The 20,295-nt window shown below is 43.1% G+C and overlaps 2 protein-coding genes across 2 annotated transcripts; one reads left to right on the top strand and one right to left on the bottom strand.

The window, feature by feature from the left end:
* Positions 1-1,684: 1,684 nt before the first annotated feature.
* On the bottom strand, positions 1,685-8,516 carry actr5 (actin related protein 5). The gene is made up of 9 exons (XM_061075254.1): positions 8,133-8,516; positions 6,946-7,184; positions 5,302-5,471; positions 4,909-5,126; positions 4,485-4,649; positions 3,597-3,701; positions 3,232-3,371; positions 2,894-3,026; positions 1,685-2,586 (listed from the first exon to the last, which is right to left on the bottom strand). The coding sequence occupies exons 1-9, from the start codon at positions 8,514-8,516 to the stop codon at positions 2,260-2,262; spliced, it is 1,881 nt and encodes a 626-aa protein (XP_060931237.1). The 3' UTR covers positions 1,685-2,259.
* An 8,154-nt stretch (positions 8,517-16,670) lies between these two features.
* LOC133005774 (vesicular inhibitory amino acid transporter-like) lies at positions 16,671-18,974 on the top strand. Its single transcript, XM_061075556.1, has 2 exons — positions 16,671-17,051; positions 17,787-18,974. Exons 1-2 carry the CDS (start codon positions 16,671-16,673, stop codon positions 18,972-18,974), a joined length of 1,569 nt encoding a protein of 522 aa, XP_060931539.1.
* Positions 18,975-20,295: the final 1,321 nt, after the last annotated feature.

Raw genomic sequence — 20,295 nt, 5'->3', positions numbered from 1 at the left:
CACTTTAACTAACGACATGATCCCTAACTGGATTCCCAGCCTCACACCAGGTTGTCCTTAGTACAGACTGAATCAGAGGGAACATGGATACAGTGGCTTACATCAGGCTGGATTTCAACTCAAAACTGGCCTCTACCTGGTAACTTCTATGTAACTATGCCAACAGGAAACACTGCAAACAGGCTATTTTAATCTCTGTAACCATGAAGACCCATCTGTGCTGAGAGAGAGGGTGGGAGAGCGAATGAGAGGAAAAGAAAGGGAACATGCATTACTCAGACATTTTGACAAGTTCTACGCAAAAATACGAGATCGTGTGACACGAGCTCGGCCCCGTCTGCTGTTCCTGCTGACCTCCAACACTGCAGCCCACAGATAAATCCTCCCCTAATGAGACTCTGTACAACGCTGTGGCCCAAACAGGGACCAACAGGGTGCAGGCTTGTTTAAAAATACACAGCATGTACATGGCGTCTCTACAGAATCCCCTGGGCTGTTTGAAACCACCTCACCTAATGATGACGTTTATTGGCCCAAGCAGTAAATTTTACACTTGCATCACAGATACGGCAAGGAGGTGACAGTGCACACAACAGAGAAAAAAAACAAGAGGAGAGGTTGAGGAGGAGGCAGGTGTGAACACGGAGGTAAGTCAGCATCATATCAGCACCTGTGTGGGGCTTGTTTGCTTTATGATTTATCAGAAAAAAAATCTCAGAAGACTCACAATGCAGATTAGAACCACAGATATTGTGACTATCTTTAAAACCTCTGATCAATGCACTTCCAGAGATGACTCAACTGGTGGTCAAATATAATGACTATGTTGCATATGGAAATAAAAAGCATTTAACATCATTATTGTCAAATAGCACATGCAGTTATATTTTTCTCTGTAGGAAAGCTTTGCTGAAATGTAGCCATAGAAATAAATCCTCTTTAGTTACTTTTATAGATAAGAGATTGTCTTGTTTTTCTCATTAATCCCTCTTTGCTAAATTTGAGCCAATCACTCTGCAGCCGCATGCCTGGTTTTGCTGATTAGGCCCACTCTGCTGCGTGTGAGCGTGTGAGCGTGTGTGTGAGTGTGTGTGTGTGTGTGTGTGTGTGTACCTGCACCTGCCGGCTCCTTCAGTCCGAGTCCAAACCTTCAGATTAGACCAGAGTGACCTTAACTCTAATCATAATGATGAATCCACAGTATCAAGGGTCAAGGGTTATTTCTGTTTTATGTTCTTATATTAGGCAGATTAAACTGTGGGTGTGTGGAGTCTTGCATTAAAAACAAAGTTCCTTTTGTTCCAAAGCGGTGGTGGAAACCACAGCAGCTCTATCAGATCTGACTTTAGAGGACTGTATAATGGATCTACTACTGTGATCATGCAGCTCACACAGCACAGGAGCTCAGTTGACTCTGTGGAGGCTGAGGACAGTGACACAGGGTTGATCTGTGCCATCTTGTGGTGAAACACTACACTGCAATACCGTAGGCTGCATAGTAGACAATAAAACCTGGTTCTCACGTCTGCTGTCCTGTATCCATGACAATATTGTTGCTTTTATTGGTCCTGATTTGGAGCCATTTACTTGTTCAACTTAATAAAGAAATTCATTCAAAGCAAACACGTTTTTCATTGAGTGAAAATCCATTTTTTTAAAGAAAACACAAACAACAAATTCTATTTACAGTATACAAAATACATACATTCCTAATGGGGGCTTTAAAGATCATTCGATGGCCATTCAATATGAACAGTCTCTTGTGGATTTTCTATAGCATAATGAAACTAAAGGAAAGCTGTACCCAAAACTAGTCCATTCACACAGTTAAAAAAGCATCTGGAGAAAAATACAGAGACCTTCTATTGTTTTATCCATCTATTTATCCATTATCTATACCAATTATCCTTCGAGGGTCATGGGGAAGGAGGGTCAAATTCCAGCAGACATAACTTTGTACTCTTCCTCAGTACAAAGACAGTTTTGGGGTTGGTTCATTTGAGACTCTAAACTGCCCAAAGATGTGAGGCTGAGCATGATGGTTTGTCTCTGTATGTTGGGACAATGCGGGTCCAGGTTGTATCCCACCTCTCACCCAGTATCAGCTGGGATTTCCTCCAGCAGCCCCCTTCAACCCTTACAGGAAAAGCTGCATAGATAATAGATGGATGGATGGATCTTAATTTTCTTCAGACTCAAGGAGTAAAGTCGTATTGTACTTGATTCTGAAATAAGACTCCTGATATCAGAGATTTTAGTTCATGAGGTAACCATAGAAACATCAGCAGCAACGGTAGAACATGATTGAGTCAGGACAGGCGAAAGCGTGGAGACAGTGGTAGAAGCTCCTGTTGAAACTGGCGTGGTCATGGCGGGCTCGGCGGGGCGAGCGGGAAGCGGCTTGACGATCTTCATGGGAACGAAGACGTTGGAGGCACAGTGCTCGCTCAGATACTCGCCTCCTTTCTCCTCGTACTCCTGTCTGCTGATCCATCCATCTGCAGCTCCTGCTCCGGGTGGATGCTCCAAGGCCCAGTCTCTTGCCCCATACCAGGCGCCCAGGGCCGGCTGCGACGCCATGGTCACCTAGGGAGGAGTCGGCCAGTTGAGTTTAAATTGATTCGAAAACAGATTAGCTCTGGATTAACTAAACTATCGCAATCTGGAAAGTGTCTGGCCATCGTAACCGGGGAGAGTGACTGCCTGGATTTCAATTTAGCTTACTTCACATCACTTTCAGATTGTAAAATGTCTAATTTGAAGATCGAAGCAGAAAATGTATTGGTTCAGATGCTTTAACGACAACAGGGAAAAGTGTGGTACATTCAATACATTCAAATGTATTTTATAAGTATAAGAATACCTGCAGTTTTAAAGAGTTTATAGGCTGTACCTTGAATTGTGACTGGAAGGGTCTCATCGCCAGCAGTTCTCGCTCTACTCGCTCCTTCATCCCTGGGTACTGCATGTTCCCACCTGTTAGAAACACATTGCTCACCAGCGCCTCCTGCTGCTCTGGAGTATACCTGGATGTAGCGTAGAAGAAGTAAGAACAACATCAATATGTTTGAGTTGTAACATTTAAAGGGTCCTTTTCAAGAAAAAAAAGAGAAAGGTAAAAACTGAAAGGTGAATTTATATGACCCGTGTGTGTTTGCTATGTGCGTATGCTGTATAATGAATATGTGATGTGGTTTTTTTGTGTGCGCACTTGCTGAAATTTATTATTACCTGGCCAGGACGTACTGCAGTGTCTCCATCAGTCCCATCTGGTCCTCTCCGGTCAGCGAAGGCTGGAACATTATCTCTGGGCACCGCAGACGCTCCGTCCCCACAAACAGCTGATGGTACTCCGCGGCGCTGAACATGGGCTGGAGACGAGATTCAAGTTATTCATCACCATTATGATTGTTCGAGATGTACTGACACCAATGTTTCAGCTCATGAGCTCATTACTGTTCTGGCACAAAAACATTACAAATGGACAAAATATTTCACACATCCTGCCCCACATTAAACTGGCAGGTAACTGCTTGCACAGGATTAATGAGGATTTAAATGTCAGTCTGGAAGTTCCAGTCCCCCTGTGTGACTACCTGAACCACATTAGCAGGTTTTTCTGGCAGCGTGTCCTCGGGAAAGTCAGGATCCATCAGTGCCACTCCGTCTGCCTCATCCATCGGCTGCTCCAGCTCAGACACCTGGCAGAGAGCGACAGAGAAGCCCCGGGCATTTAGTCAGCCGTGGTACATCTGCTGTAGCAAACGAGGATGAACCCTCCAGAGCCAAGAATCATATTCACAGTTATGACGTGTAGACCTAATTAATAATTGAGCTGCTTTATTTTCACTGCAGCTCTGTGGCTTCTTAGTTAAGTGACTGCTAACATTTTATAAAATATTGAATGTCGAAAAAAATATTTTATGCACTGTTCTAGTCCCGATAACCTATCAAACCACAACACTACAAGTCCCATTCACACTCATAATCATTCAGTGCTCTTCCATTATAGATGCCTTTTATTATTCTACTCATTTTAAAATTTGGGGTAGATAAAATGGAGTCCAGCAGTGAGGATGATTTTGTGTGTCTCTCACTTCCTGACAAAAGAAAAAGAAAGGAACAAGGAGAATCCTCTGATCAAGGAGCTTCCGAATTATCCTAATCGCTTCCAGGTTTATTTCAGGATGTCAGTGGTCCAGCTTAATATGCTACCATCACTGAGACCGCATATTAAAAAGAAGAAAACTAATTTCTGTGATCGAATTGATCCCGAACAGTTCAAACAAACCTCTGAAATGCATTTGGCAGATGCAAAAGATTCAGCAAATCAAAGCTGTTTCAAAAAATGTAAGGACCTTAAAGTCGGAGAGTAAACGTGATTGAAACAATGTGGTCCTATTTATTTTTAAACATGCAACCATTTCGGACTTGGTGTGGAAAGATCTTACGTCCCTCTCCTCTCATTTGGTGGAGTAACCCACCTCGATTTTCCCCTCTGCTCCGTCACTATGCAGCAGCTTCTGTCTGCTCTGCTCCACGGCCAGCTGCAGTTTGTTGATGTACGACTGCAGCTCCTCAGCTGAGTCCATGTTGAGCTCCACAAGGCGCTTGTGAAAGTGATCCAACAGGCCGTCGTCCAGCAGCTCCTGGACACATAACACTCTGTGATCACTGTGCAGAACACACCAGATGTGTTTTCAATTCCACCAAACTGAGAGCTACACATCATTTTAGCACATCCATATAGATACTGCTGCAGTGAACAGTTGTCTGAACTGCTTCAAAGAAAGATATCTCTTTGTTTCGTCTTCTTTAATAATCTGGACTGCCATACGTATAAAACAGCACAAAAACAAGACTGGTATTGCAATAAACAATAACACCATGATACAACAGGGTCCTTGCCTGCACTGCTATCAGTCTGTCCAGCTTCTCCTGGTCCTGCTGCAGCTTCTCTTCCCGGCGGCGAGCATTGATCTCCTGAAGCCGCCGCAGCTGTTGAGCTCGTCTCTCCTGCCTCTCCTCCACGCTCACACATCCACCGGGCACCTTACCCGAGAAGGGAAGTTGCATCCGGTGAACCTCCTGCTCATAAAACGCTGGGCTGCGCCACTTTTCCAACTCTAATTGGAACAAACATTGTGGGAATGGAAAGGAAGTAAAAAAGAAAGGAAGGTAAACCGATTGTTAATGGTATTTAAGATTAACAGGGAGACAACTGTTGAGACACTTAATTGTCAATTTCCTCTGTAACTTGGAGCTGTACTGGAGCATTCTAATTGCACTGACGCTTTGTACCTTCATGATAATCCACGGCCGTGTAGCTGTGTTCATGCAGCAATTCTTCCATACGGCTGAGTGTGATGGCGGCGAGGTGAGCCGGGTATTTCAGATGGAGGAGGCGCTGCAGGTAGGATGCTGCCTGGCTGCCAGCCACATTCACACGTTTACAATTCACCGCATCAAACCTGGAATCAAAACCATATCAAAGTTAGACTGTACACAACAAACAGTGGTTGTTACTGGTCGCACTCAATGAAGTTCAGAGCAAAGAGGGCATGTCAGAGGAAGAAAAATGCAGGTGTGAATAATCCCTCTACTAATTCCAGAAATCTCTGTTTGTCAGTTTGTTGATCAAACATCACCAGAACTGTTCATCTCATCAGCTTCACTCTTGGCATGTGTGTCGTTAAAGGTCCAATGAAATGCAGTGTAGACTTTGGTGCGGTTTGGAAACACACGTTCAATATAAAAACACTTTTCAATGAACAGGCAAACAGCACTCTGTAGCAGCAGCCCATACAAATGATGCGGCAACAACTGACTCAACTGTTCAGGGTTCTGTGTACTGTGTACTATTTATTTGCTGCAGCTCAATTACTGGAGGTGTTGAGATATCTTTGTTTTGTTCTTTATCTTGTGATTATGTTTTACTCATATCCTATGAATAATATCAGATAAAGCTTATGCTCGGTTGTTTGTTTCTTAGAATAATGTCTATCTTTTGACACAGATGCAGGGTCAGACACAGAGCGCAACCATCTGAGTGTCAATCTGACTGCAAAATACAACTTGGAGAGAAGTGTGAGAAGGAAATTCATCTTGAGATTTGAGATAATGAAAGCACGGATTCTCAGGAAGGAGAGAGGACGTGCCAGGACTAACACAATGAACCATTTCATGAATTATTATGAGAAAGATATATGAAATCCTCCTCTAAGTCTAATCTGCTGTGTCTCTCCACTGTGAGAGACTCCCTGCTTGATAAGGGCACAATGGTGGGAGACACCTGGTGGAGTGGACCTTCTCTCACAATGATATGCTTGCAAAAAACTGCACTTTGAGGAAACAGTATACATCTGGCCAATTGCTGAGTGCCCTCAAGAAAAGAACCGCCTCTGTGTTACACCCTGTGTCTTTTACAAATACTGTGGACTTAGGATGAGGGGGTTTCTTCTCGACATGATCCAGTGAACCTGGTGACGTATCCCGCAGAACCCCAGAGTCTCTCTGTAAGTATTGTTCTTATACAATAAACTTATTACTGTGAAACTTCTGAACATTGAACTTGTCTAAATTATTAACCTTTCCCACTTGAACCTCGAATCAACGAACACGCTGTCTGGTCCGGATGGGACCGGGCTCGACAGAGCTCACTTTTACAGTTTCAGAAAGAAAACTGCAACCAGCATCTCTTCAGGTTAAGTGAACAGTCCATTCCGAAGGGGCAGGTTTTGAACAGCCACTTCACCAGTAAAATGAATGAGGGCTAGTGTTCAATCTGCTGGTTCACAGTCACACTGTCATGTCTTACAAAGCAAAGCTGCTCATGATGTTACTTTGTGCCATCTGAACACTTCCTACTATGACAAGTAAAAGACCTTCTGTAAAAATGCCCATCACAACAAGACAAACACAAATAAATTGTCTGTGAATCCTCACCTGCCGTTGATGATGGGCAGGATGTGAGAGCAGTGGTATCCCGAGGACAGAACGATGCCAGTGTGGGCTGGAGGGACGCCACTGTGAGCGTTACTGTGGTAGAAGCTGTACAAGCCGTCCACGCCATAGGAGACGTGCGGGACGCGGTAGCACTCGAACAGCAGCTCTGACATCATCTGCCGACAGTGCAGCGGGTTACAGGGGGCTTCTGTGAGCACAACGGGATGCTCCACACCGGCCTGCAAGATCGTGGCAAAGAAAAGCTGTGAGATCAGCAACATTACATGTGAAACAGAGATAATGGTAAAATGCTCCTGTGTGTAAAGTTAAATTAAAACATATATATAAATATATATGAAGGAAAATCAGAGTCCATTAATTACTTACACTATCCTATAATTGAAGATGGGTGAAGTAGCCGAGGAGAGAATAACCCTCAAACCATTGTTATCTCAAACTAAACAGAGACTAAAGATATCCATCATCTTTCCTACAGCTCAGCTGAGTGTACTGAGATCAATTATGGGATTTTAGTTTTGTAGGCTAACAGTTATCAGCTCAATGTTGGTAGCTTTATCACAGCCTGTTAATATTGATTATTGTTGAGTAAGAACTACAAACTGTGCAGGAGACCAAAACATTTCTCTCTAAATGATGAGATAAGGGCTAATTAAGACCTACTAATTCATATTTAAACCCTTTAGTACATAATGTTTTGACATGTACATTTTAAAAGGTTTTTGTCAGGCCAAGAAAGAAGCGTAATGGATTGAAGTAAATGAAAAGGAAGATGTCACACTGGGCTCTGGGTCAATGTTAAGTGCATTTCTGTTTTTTCCACTAACGGTTTGTTTTTGAATATGAATGGATTTTATATTGCTTGGATCTCTATGTTATATCTTTTTGTGTCAGTTAAATAACTAACTGACTGCAGACCCGTGTTGCTTATTATCTGCTGGTCTTCTTGTGAAATAATAGGAAGAAAATAAATAATAATAATGCCTTTACAACCTAAATGACTTTACAACCTAAATAAACTTTCTGAAACTTTGAGGAGTGGCATAATAAAAAGCTGCATTGAAATGAATAATAACAATTATAATAATTCATAAAAGTTATAAGACATTAACGTGTGTATTCAAAGATAACTCCTGGTCACATGTGTGCAGGGGGGGGGGGGGTAGTACCTCAGAGCTGATGCCCAGACGTGAGAACACATGGTCGAACATGAGCTCCTGGATCTCGAAGTTGACCACCACGTTGCGGTCGAACTGGCTCTTCAGCAGCCAGCGCAGCGGCTCCAGGTTCGGGATGTCGTTGCCGATCTGGGTCTCGCTGCGGGCGGCTCCTCTGCTGCGCGCCGCCACAGACCTGAAGAGCAGCCGCGGGGAGTCCAGCTCCGCGGCCGCTGAGGCCCAGCCGGCCCGGGTCTGGAAGGAGCCGTTATCTATCACTATCGGGACCGGTGTGGGGGTCCGGCTCTGGGCGGGCAGCTCAAGCGTCGGGTCCGGAGACGCTTTGCAGTCCTGGAACGAGAAGATCTGACAGACCGGTCGCTCCGTGGAAGCCATTTTGAAAAGGTGCTACTGCAAAATACCTCCGAGTGGAAGCTTGGTGTCGCCTATAGTTCCACCTTAATTTAAAAAGGAATTGAATCTTTGCACAGCAACAAACTACTTGTTAAATATTTTAACTACCCCTAAAAAAGATAAGTATAATTCATATAGTATAAAAGACGGTGGTCTTCAACTCTTTGCAAACAGAATTTCCCATATTTGCAGGATTTATATTTGTATCTAACTGTCTGTGCTGCAACACATGTTAGGAAAAGTGTTGTGTGTGATTACCATGTGAATGTGCATTGAGGCAGGGCGAGCTGTTTCTATTTATAAAGCATATATCATACACAGATTCAAGGTGCCGTACAGGGACATGGAAAAAAACACAGACAAAATAAAATCCATCAAAAGAAAGTTTAAAAGAAATTTGAAGCAAAATAAAAAGAGATTAAAAAGAGCAGAAAGAAGAGGCAAAAAACACTGGATAAAAGTGTTTGAAAAAGAAAAAGGTTTAATGAGTAAGAATACAAATAAAATAGATAAACAATGTTTAACAATAAAATAAAATGATGGCATGACCTAGATTTTGTATAACAATTTGGTTAAAAGCACTTGTGAATTAAAATGATTGGGGCTATAACCATCGGTTCCAGCGCTGTTTTGCATAATGAATAAAGGCTGATTACCATAAGCTTGAATAAAAGAAAAACACATACTTTTCACCACCAGGGGTCGTAGTACGACTACAATGATTGTAATATGACCGTGTGAGATGAGACACATTGATTTATCTTAGTAATTTAAGGTAAACTCACCAATTGAGCCTATTTATCATTTAGTCACAATGTACATAATCAAAACATTTCTCCCTCACGTTAAAAATAATTTGCTGAATAGAGTGCACACGAAATTTCAATGCACCACTAAAATCTGACTCATTGTTTCAAGCTGTGCAGCCACATTTTGTTCAAATCCACAGACCTCCATTTTAAATTCTAGTGCCCCTGATGGAATGCTGCAGTCGCAAGAAGCCCTGTATTTCTTGCAGAGCTATTTTCAATCTGAATGCAAACTAACAGACTTTGTTATCATCAGCTCAAATTGGGCCCAACTGGGATTATTCGCTGGACATGCATAGTCGATCATGAATGAAACCATGTGAAGAGACATTTCCCCTCAGGCCTGAGATTCCGGATTTCTTTCCGTCTGCCATCCTGTTACTCTCAGCTGACCGGGTGAGGCCTCAGCTGGTGATGTGGGACACCTGCACATGAGAGATGCTGCACACCCCACTTCAGCCCACTCAGTCAATGGGCGTGCTACAGACCCCCCCGCCCCCACCTCTGATTGTCACCCCCTGCATTTTATAATCTAAAGCTTGATGGAATTTCTGCCCACGCGGATTTATATTTTTGAGTGCAGCATTTTCTCATGTTCCGTAAACTGGGTAGATACCTAAATTAGCAACACAGAACTTTTACCTTTCATTCATAATTTGATTCAGCAATCTGTTAATGAAGTGAGAATTAATGAGAGGGATTAATATGATGTGAAACATAATCTACGTTGGATTTAAATGGAAGAATCAGATTGTAGCATATATTTCCTCACAGCAGCCTTCAATGTGCTCCTATTTATTGCCTTGTGACTAAAGTTTAATCTTTGATAATATATTCTGACTGCTAATATAATGAAATTATTAAATCACTGCACATGCAGAGGTTCACTGTAACTGTAAAATCCCTTCAAAGGTTCAAGATTAATATGCAGAGACATTTAAAAAAAAGGCAGTGTTTCAGCTCATTGAAGTTTCTAATTGAAATCCCAAATATTCCAAATATCTCTGAAGTTAATTATGTTATTATATATACAATATTCCCATAAAATAAATGGTTGATTTTATTCAATCTGCTGTGTATTGTGTTGACTTGTAAAGCAAGTCCAATAAATTTTGAGACTTTATGTTCTTGCTATCTTTTACTTGTTAATTCATCGGGCATGTATAAGAGATTCCCTCGCTTAGAAGAACATGCAATTAACAGTAGGAAGTGGGGGGTCAATTTCCTGGACAGCAATGGTATTTGGGTGCAGAGTATAAGAAGGATGAAAGAAGGAAAGTGTGTGTGTGTGTGGGAGGGGTGTTACTGTATGAGGTCTAATGGTGTGACACTGAAGCACGAGCACAGTTCAGTGCTCAGGCACAAAGCTCTAAGTGCCTGCCGTCCCCCTCCTCCTGATGCTAATAAGCAGATCTGGGTCAGCTAACTCTCTCAAACACACACGACCACACATGCACACACACAGGCACATACGGCCTCAAATTCATACAACAAATACACCCCCATCTACGTTGTCTCCTCCAAAACACACACACACACACACACACACACACACACACACACACACACACACACACACACACACACACAGGCCGTCCATTACTCCCAGGAGGCAAGACATGACATTGTGCACGTTGCTTGCAGCTCTCTGCTTGTTGTGCTTGTCATCCAGGCAGCAGTGATGAGGCGCAGGGGAACTAATAGTCTACAAGCTCTGTGGGACTGCCATGCCTGATGCCAGGCAGCGTCCATTTTGTGGAGGAATGAGCAGACTGTTAGTTCCCACTGACGGGGAGGAAGGGGAAGGAGGAGGATAGAATGTGAGATGTACACCCAGTTTTGTTGAATTTTCATGATCATTGGGGTTAGATCATATATTTCACGGTTTCTAGTTTATTTATCGTCTTTCCATTTTATTTGTGGGTTGTTCTCACTGACCATGGAGGAAAAGTCAGTGATAATGTAAATGCTAATACAGGAAAATGCTGCATATTTTAGGATTAATGGATAATTATCGGCCAATTGGATGATTTCTTTATTCTATTTCAGATTATTTTTGCTACTGAGGTATTTTTCACATATATCACAGTCGAGCATCCTCTCTCTCTCCAGGGATGGAACCCTGAACCACCAGCTCACTTCTGGTTCTGTCATGTGTTTGTGTGGGCAGGAAAAGACTGTGACTTGTCACTGACATTATGCTGTTTTGTTTGCAGAATGCTCTGAGGGGAAAAACATCTGTCAGTGATGATTATGTGCGTGACTTTGAATCACAGAGTACTGCAATCATTTCCATTCAGTTGTCATGACGACAGAGAACTTTCTTTTGTAAACAACGGCGTAACCACATGATGCTCCTTTTTTCATATAAATTGGAGCTTTATCCATCTTGTGCTGTTGTGATGTCACAATTGAGTTATCCATTACAAATGTATTAAATGTTTTATTACAATGTTTCTAATAATATTCACCTGTTCACAGGAGTAAAAACTCCTCAGTTAGAGAATGAGTGGGTGATGAAATGGCAGTTGGAGGAGCAGAGACCAGTTTACATAACAATCCTGACTCTGAGCACTTCTTATATATATCAGAGCCTCACTGTGGACAAACCCCCTGCAACCTCTATGACTCTGCTCCGCACCCTGTCACGCCTGCATCCAACCACACAGACAGACACACACACATACACACACACACACACACACACACACACACACACACACACACACACACACACACACACATTCCTCTAGACGCACACACTGTAACCTCTATCTCTTTGCCTTTCTCTTTCTCTTACTCACTCACTCAAACATACACACACACACACACACACACACACACACACACACACACAGCCCACACAGTCTGTCACTACTGCTCTCTTCAAATGGCCCTGTAAGCCCAGCAGATATTTTTGGGCCAGAGACTGATTAATGTGTTTGTGCACCTGTCACTATTCATGCATTCATGTATGTGTGGGAGTGTGTGCACAAGTGCATGGGATGTGACTGTGTGTGTGTGTGTGTGTGTGTGTGTGTGTGTGTGTGTGTGTGGGAAGGGTATTTCTAGATATAAAAATATAAAAATGTATTTGTGTGTTTGTCAGTGATGATCGGGAGAATCCTCCCTACATCACTCACATTGTGGGGTCTTGTCTTCCTTATAGGGACAAAAAGCAAGGCCCCATTAAATTTCTGAAATTAACTATTATATTACAAGGTGAAGACAGACTTTATTTGTTTGTGTGTGTGTGTGTGGGGGGGGGGGGGGCACTAATAGACACATGGCAGTAACTACAGTGTACATTGTTTCCAGCAGGTGCATCAGATCCAACCGAGATGTGAGGGATTATGTAAATCCGTGTGTGTGCACCTCCACAGTCCTGGAATCAGGTTAAACACTTGTGTTGTCACTTTCCCTTAAAGAATAGCAGGTGTGTATCACTGTATTTTGCAACGAGGCTGACAGGACATCTCATTCACTCGTAATTATATTGAATTATGTAACATCACCTCCTCTTTTAAGTCTTGGCAAAAACATACAATTTTTTGGTAGTACATTTCAGAATTTACCTGGGGAACCAGACTATAAAAACAGACTATAAAAACTATAAAACAGTTATATATAACTGTTTTTATATCTCCATTATTATCTGTGTACGTCCTTTTGTATTTTGACCATTCATTTTCGTGTGACGCAGGGATTTGTACTTTGTGTTGGAAAGTGCTTTATGAATAAAGATATAATTACTATTAACGCCTGTTATTAGAGGCAAAATCTAATTTTTAGAGTCACTTTTTTGTCTAATATTTTGGGCCATGTCACTTCCACTTACACAGATGTGTTTAACTTATTTTTGTAATTTTATGAAAATTTTTAAATTTCATGTATTCTTCAACATGTGTGGCACACATACTGTTTGTGGATTAGAAGTAGAAAAATCAATTTATTCACTTATTTATTAAATTCACTATAGCCTAAGTGGTGCAACAACACAATGATAACTTTGAATTTTGAAATAGAGGGACTGATTTGTAATTTTGTGCAATGTATTGTTTTATATACATTTATATACATATATATATATATTTATAATAATAATAATAATAGAAAAATCCATTAGCAACAAATTGCTCAGCAACGTGCATCCTTGAAAGAAGTAAGTGTTATTTCACCATTCTGTAATTTGTATTTCGCTTTTATTTAGGTTGGGCTTGAATGCTTTAAATTCTTCTTACATCAAAATTGTGCTGGCAAAATCTCTTTTCTCCAAAATCTAAATGTACACACACGCACGCGCACACACGTGCACACATCCTGTCCCATTACTGTGACCATGGCAACTATCAGAGATTATTGCTCCCAGTCAGGGCTGCATGGCTGTTAAAGGAGGCGGTAAACCCTTCCGTATCTCAGGCCTACACGCACACACACACACACACACACACACACACACACATCGCACTGAATTAATCCTTCTCTTTGTAGCTTTATAAGCTAAATTGGTCGCCACAGCAACCAATCTCAAAAACCCTTTCAAAGAGAAAAGAGACTGAAAATCCATTTTGTCGGGAAGCATGGAAATACATCTATCGTGTTTGACAGAATTCATAGGGGATATTTTATAGCTATGTTTGTAATATATTATATATCTGCCTCATTATGTTTCCTACGTCTCTTCCTTTTTCGTTGCACAATTTCAGTTATAGGCTGCATGCGTGTAGCCTATTTTCTTTTTTTTGCGTGCTTGCGTTTCTTGTGAATGCGCGTGTGTGTGACATTTGCAGACCATCCTCAGTGCCAGCGTCAGCCCGGGGTCTGTGCATGTGCATGGGGGGAGGGAGAGAAGCCTCAAGGACTCTCCCCGGTTCCTACTGTCCCACACACACACACACACACACACACACACACACACACACACACACACACACACACACACACACACACACACACACGCACACATACCCCCAGACATTGATGACACACACTCACTAACAAACACTGCGTTGGCCTGAACACAAACAGCAGCTGGCAAAGCAGCCCAAGTCAAGCATGAAAATATGCGGAACTTTCTCTGTCCTCCGGCTACTTTCTAAATTTAGACCTCTCCTCCATGTTACGTTTTTTTTTATTTTGTCTTGCGACGCTGCTCGTGCATCATTGTCTCACACTTCTCACAACATTTTCCTTTTTTGAATCCGCCTTGAAAATGTCTCAATTTGTTCACACATCCATTCTGATAATTACCAGAAATGTGTTGTTTTTTTCAGTATGCAAAGCTTTTAAATTATGGCGACTATAGAGGTGAAAGTCTTGGTATTTTAGCCTTCTTGCTATGGTGGGCTTCATTTCTGCAAGCATGCTGAAAAAAAAAAAGAAAGATGACAGCTTTGCTGAGCCGTGTCACAGCAGATTATGGCGGCGAAGTCGAGGTGCTTCTTATTCCCGATGATTAGAGCCGAGGTGGAGAAGAAATAACTCTCCCTCTCTCCTCTCCTCTGTGCGGAGCTTCAGTAAATGTAACAGAGCTGAATAACGAACAGTTATATTTACCAGCTAATAACTATATTTGTTTTCTTTTCTAACTCTGTGATGGTGAAATTAATACAACTTGAGAATTCGTGTTTTCCTCGCAGTGAGTATGAGGAGCTGTCCGTGGTGCTGCAGCATCAGGCCAGATGCCCGGTGCTCATCATATCACCAACGAGTTGCTTCCCTCTGCGCACAGCCTGCACATGCACATCTGGAATCCAGCTGTTAAATGAGCAGGAAACGTAAAAATCCGCATTCATGCGTGAGGAATTAATGCACAGATCTGGGCAAACAGCGCCATTCATTTAAATGTTTTAAACGTGGGGCAAGATTTTTATACGGGAATAATTTAATTATGTTCTTGACGCGAAGAAAAGGAATAATTTAATTTTTAAGGGGAAAAAAACAAGATCGGGAAACAAATTTAATGATTTTCTATGGGGAAATAATATTAGTGCATATTTGGTTTTCTAAAACAGTACGGGACGTACTTTTGTCTTTATTTGTGAAAATACACATCAGTTTGTGTGTGTGTGTGTGTGTGTGTGTGTGTGTGTGTGTCTGGTGTGTCTGTGTGTGTGTGTGTGTGTGTCTGTCTGTGTGTGTGTGTGTGTGTGTGTTTGTGCGTGCCTCATTTCACATATATAAGATGATTCACGATTTAAAATACAGTTGAACAGATCAGGTGGAAGATTTTGATCTAAACGAAATGTTCTTTAATCAAATGAAATTTGGATTAAAACCGCAAATACGACTGTGGATGATGTTAACATTTTTTTATCATAAATACAGGCTATTTATTATTACTTACTATTTTGATAAGTTTATGCAGAAATGATTTTTTATAGCTCATGCTGTTGTTGCATGCATGAAGGCTTTATGTGTGTGTGTGTGTGTGTGAGTGTGTGTGTGTGTGTGTGTGTGTGTGTGTGTGTGTGTGTGTGTGTGTGTGTGTGTGTGTGTGTGTGTGTGTGTGTGTGTGTGTGTGTGTGTGGACCTGTTGACAGAGTAGAGCACGAGGGCAGGTGAAATGTTTGATCTTTACTTACTCTATGCGGACACTTGCACGCTTCTCTCTATCTCTTTCTCTCTCTCTCTCTCTCTCTCTCTCTCTCTCTCTCTCTCTCTCTCTCTCTCTCTCTCTCTCTCTCTCTCTCTCTCTCTCTCTCTCTCATTCTTTGTGACAGTTCCTCTGCTGTGCACGAGCCGTGTTACACCGTCACTCTATGCGGACACGTGCACGCCCCCCCCACACTCTCTCTCTCTCTCTCTCTCTCTCTCTCTCTCTCTCCCTGTCTCTCTCTCTCTCTCTCTCTCTCTCTCTCTCTCTCTCTCTCTCTCTCTCCCTCTCTCTCTCTCCCTCTCTCTCATTGGGTGAAGCAGTCAGAGATTCCACCGCTCACGCTTGCACCATCAGGACCCCCAACAGGGAGAGTAAAAAAACAGCTTGGATGAGAGAAATATGCCAAATTGTCTTTCTTAACCACAAATGATCGAGGACACATTTTTTGGTCCCTGCATGTTTCCGGGCGTTTCCTCGCTGAGACTCATGTCTGAGTGTCTTCTTATTTTTTCTGTGAGGGACTAATATGGATGAGCAGGCTGAGAGAAGAGGCTGAGGATCTGTGCAGGGTTTGGATGAGACGGTCAGGCAGCTCCACATAGAAGAGGCAACAGGCATGACTTCAGTGTAGCACGGAATCACAGCTCGATCCTGCATGCATCTGCATCTCCGCTTTTTCACTCCGTAATATCATTCTCATTCGAAGACCGCATTTTACTCGGATAGAAGATGGCTCACCTGATCCGACACAAGCTGTCCAACAAGCTGACCAATGCGGCCCACACGGTGTCCAACAAATCCCAGGCCAAGGTCAGCGGGGTGTTCGCCCGCCTGGGCTTCCAGGCCGCGACGGACGAGGAGGGCCTGGGTTTCGCCGAGTGCGATGACCTGGATTATGACTACCGACATGGGATGCAGATGGATGTCCTTCAGGGAGAAGAGGAAGGGGGACACGTGGAGGGAGACGGGGATCTGGACGGAGACAGCCACTACCAGAGGGACGGCACCGGGCCCCGGCCTGCGCCCCTGAAGACAGGAGGCTCCCTGGACGAGGACAAACCCAAAATCACGACATGGGAAGCTGGCTGGAACGTCACCAACGCCATCCAGGTACACTGCGATCACTTTATTATAAAAATCATGTGAGGATGCAAAGAATAGCACGTGATGCATGCAGGCCTGCAACTGCACGAGATGTCACCTTGAAGATATTTGAGGAGGAAGAGTGCCTGGAGATGCGCGTACATTCATTCAACAAAAAAAAATCGAATAAAGAAAAAATATTGTACATAGCAGAATCAAATTATATTTAAATATTACAAAATCTGCTATATTTTAATAATGGTCTAATTCCATGCATGCTTCAATTTAAAATGTGACAATTGCTGGTCAGTGGGTCTTAGAATGGATTTATTCAAATCCTTTTATCAGTGGCGCTGCAGGCAGGCCTGTTCCTCTGTGATAGCCCCGAGGCTCAATGGCTCCACGTGCTTATCAGCGGCTCCATCAAATGTAGAATTTAAAGAAATTGATTTGAAATTTCGTTTTTAAATTGTTTTCTTTATAAAGCTCTAATTGCCTAAAGCAAACTAAAGGCCTGCATTTTCAAGGGCGAAGTCAAATAGAAAATAACGGGTGTGATGCAGACACTAGAAAATGATCCATTGTGTAAAAATCACACGTTTGCTTTGCAGGACATTTCAATGCGAAATATACATGTTCATTTTTTACGGTCATTATGTAAGCTGTGCGCTGTGTGAGCCAGTCATTGCATGGGCGGCCTCGGCCTGTCAATGCGATGTGGGCCTCGTCCATTATCCTTCAACTGCGCCTCTCTGTCCGCAGGGCATGTTCGTCCTCGGCCTGCCGTACGCCATCCTCCACGGCGGCTACCTCGGCCTCTTCCTCATTATCTTCGCGGCCGTGGTGTGCTGCTACACGGGCAAGATCCTCATCGCGTGTCTGTACGAGGACAACGAGGACGGCGTCAAAGTGCGCGTCAGGGACTCGTACGTGGACATCGCCAACGCCTGCTGCGCGCCCCGCTTCCCAGCGCTGGGCGGACACGTCGTGAACGTGGCGCAGATCATCGAGTTGGTCATGACCTGCATCCTCTACGTGGTGGTCAGCGGCAACCTGATGGTCAACAGCTTCCCGGGGTTCCCCGTCTCCCAGAAGGCCTGGTCGGTGGTGGCCACGGTCGCGCTCCTGCCGTGCGCGTTCCTGAAGAACCTCAAGGCCGTGTCCAAGTTCAGCTTGCTGTGCACGATGGCGCACTTCGTCATCAACGTCCTCGTGATCGCCTACTGTCTCTCCAGAGCCAGGGACTGGGCCTGGGACAAGGTCAAGTTCTACATTGACGTGAAGAAGTTCCCCATCTCCATCGGCATCATCGTGTTCAGCTACACCTCCCAGATCTTCCTGCCCTCCCTGGAGGGCAACATGAGTAGGCCCAGCGAGTTCCACTGCATGATGGATTGGACTCACATCTCTGCCTGTGTCCTCAAGGGCCTCTTTGCCCTGGTGGCCTACTTGACTTGGGCAGACGCCACCAAAGAGGTCATCACAGATAACCTGCCTTCAACCATAAGGGCCGTGGTGAACATCTTCCTGGTTGCCAAGGCGCTGCTGTCTTACCCGCTGCCTTTCTTTGCTGCAGTTGAGGTTCTGGAGAAATCCTTTTTCCAGGACGGCGGAAGGGCCGTGTTTCCTGACTGCTACGGCCCCAATGGGCAATTGAAATCCTGGGGTCTGGGCCTTCGAGTCACCCTGGTAGTCTTCACCTTGCTCATGGCTGTCTTTGTCCCCCATTTTGCCCTTCTGATGGGCCTAACTGGAAGCCTCACCGGCGCCGGCCTGTGCTTCCTCTTGCCAAGCCTCTTCCACCTGAAGCTCCAGTGGAGGAACCTCCTGTGGCACCACGTCTTCTTCGACGTGGCCATTTTTGTTATTGGAGGCATATGCGCCATATCTGGCTTCATTCACTCAGTTGAAGGACTCATAGAGGCCTACAGGTACAATCTCCACGACTGAGAGCTTCAGAGATGACCTTTTACTGAAACGTGACATCCCATAATGCCGCACTCCTGCAGGCTGTCATGAAGCAGACCTTATCAAAACATCATGTTGACCACTTGCCATAGAAGCTTGTGAGGAGGATTATTTGTGTGAAATGTAGCCTACATCTTTTTATTTCGCCTTCGTGATATAATGTGCAATAATGAACTCTACAATCATAGTGTAAAGTCTAGTCTTCTCATTCCAGAAACAATGTTTTATTAAGTGGACAGAGGAACACAGCCTCCGCATGACAGGGGGCTGATTAAATAATATGCGGGCATGATGGAGCCTGAGTCTTCATGCAAAGTTATCAGAGATCCAGTGAAAATGTCCTCTGTGGCTCTATAACTGTGAGTGTGTACGTGTTTATAGTTGGGGAATGAAATATGTGAAAAACAATGAGGTGAATATGTTGTTACTGGTTTTTGAGCTGCTAGATATATCATTAATCCCACTCCAGAGAAAATATAAGAGCAGGGCACCCTTCAGATCACACAATGCTCTGTGGAATTATAAAAAAAAAAACCATGAATAACTTATGTGTAGTTGTTTAAACAGAATGACTTTTTATTTCCAGTTTGGTTTTTCTGTTGTGTTTTATTTGACATCTTATAGATAGTGGTCCTGTTGGCTCGTTTTGTTTTCTTGGTGTTTCAAGTGTCATTCTGGATGAAGTGAATTCAAAGTTCAAGCAAGTGGGTCCTAACTGTGTTATATGTATGAAAACTGTCTGTCTGATGATATTCTCTTCCTATTGAACGTGTTACTTGTGATTTAAATGGAACTAATCATGGTGTGTGAGACCAAGAGTTTGTTGAATTAAGAGATAAATAAATCAAATATTTTATGGCTGGTGATTCTAATTTTTCCTTGCGCATTGAATTGTGATGAAATGTAACCAGTGGGTGACTGAAAAGCCTCAGTTTTGCTCCGTGGAATTGTGGGTAAATTTCTCTTATCACAACAATCTGAACATGCGAAGAGTTTGTCGATTTGCAGCTGCTAAGCTGTGTGACATAGCTTGATGTTAAGTTGCACAACCAGGATGTTTAAAGGATTATTTAAAAAAAAACAGGATGTGTAGAAGAATACTTTTCTGTCGCTCAGTAACTAAAATAATTCAAAACACATATGTCAACTGACCAGGAAGTAGGTTTCACTTCACTCTTTTTACTTCACTTTTCAAGAGAATTGGCCATGATAGGTTTCTATTCTCAAAATAAGAATGTTGTTTACAAAGATCGTTTTTTGAATGTTCTTTTTACAAACTGTGTCGCGTTCCAAATACACAATT

The sequence above is a fragment of the Limanda limanda genome, chromosome 7, assembly GCF_963576545.1.
Source record: "Limanda limanda chromosome 7, fLimLim1.1, whole genome shotgun sequence".
NCBI lineage: Eukaryota > Metazoa > Chordata > Actinopteri > Pleuronectiformes > Pleuronectidae > Limanda > Limanda limanda.
This window is presented reverse-complemented; position numbering and strand designations above follow the sequence as displayed.

Bases quoted from the DNA above. Each gene is read 5' to 3' on its own strand.
- actr5 (XM_061075254.1), bottom strand. From the start codon at position 8,516: ATGGCTTCCACGGAGCGACCGGTCTGTCAGATCTTCTCGTTCCAGGAC. The intron at 3,372-3,596 runs GTAGTCACACAG...TCTCGTCTCCAG, and splicing joins AACCTGCTAATGTGGTTCAG to CCCATGTTCAGCGCCGCGGA. The intron at 2,587-2,893 runs GTACAGCCTATA...ACTCCTCCCTAG, and splicing joins CCTTCCAGTCACAATTCAAG to GTGACCATGGCGTCGCAGCC.
- LOC133005774 (XM_061075556.1), top strand. From the start codon at position 16,671: ATGGCTCACCTGATCCGACACAAGCTGTCCAACAAGCTGACCAATGCG. The intron at 17,052-17,786 runs GTACACTGCGAT...CTCTGTCCGCAG, and splicing joins ACGTCACCAACGCCATCCAG to GGCATGTTCGTCCTCGGCCT.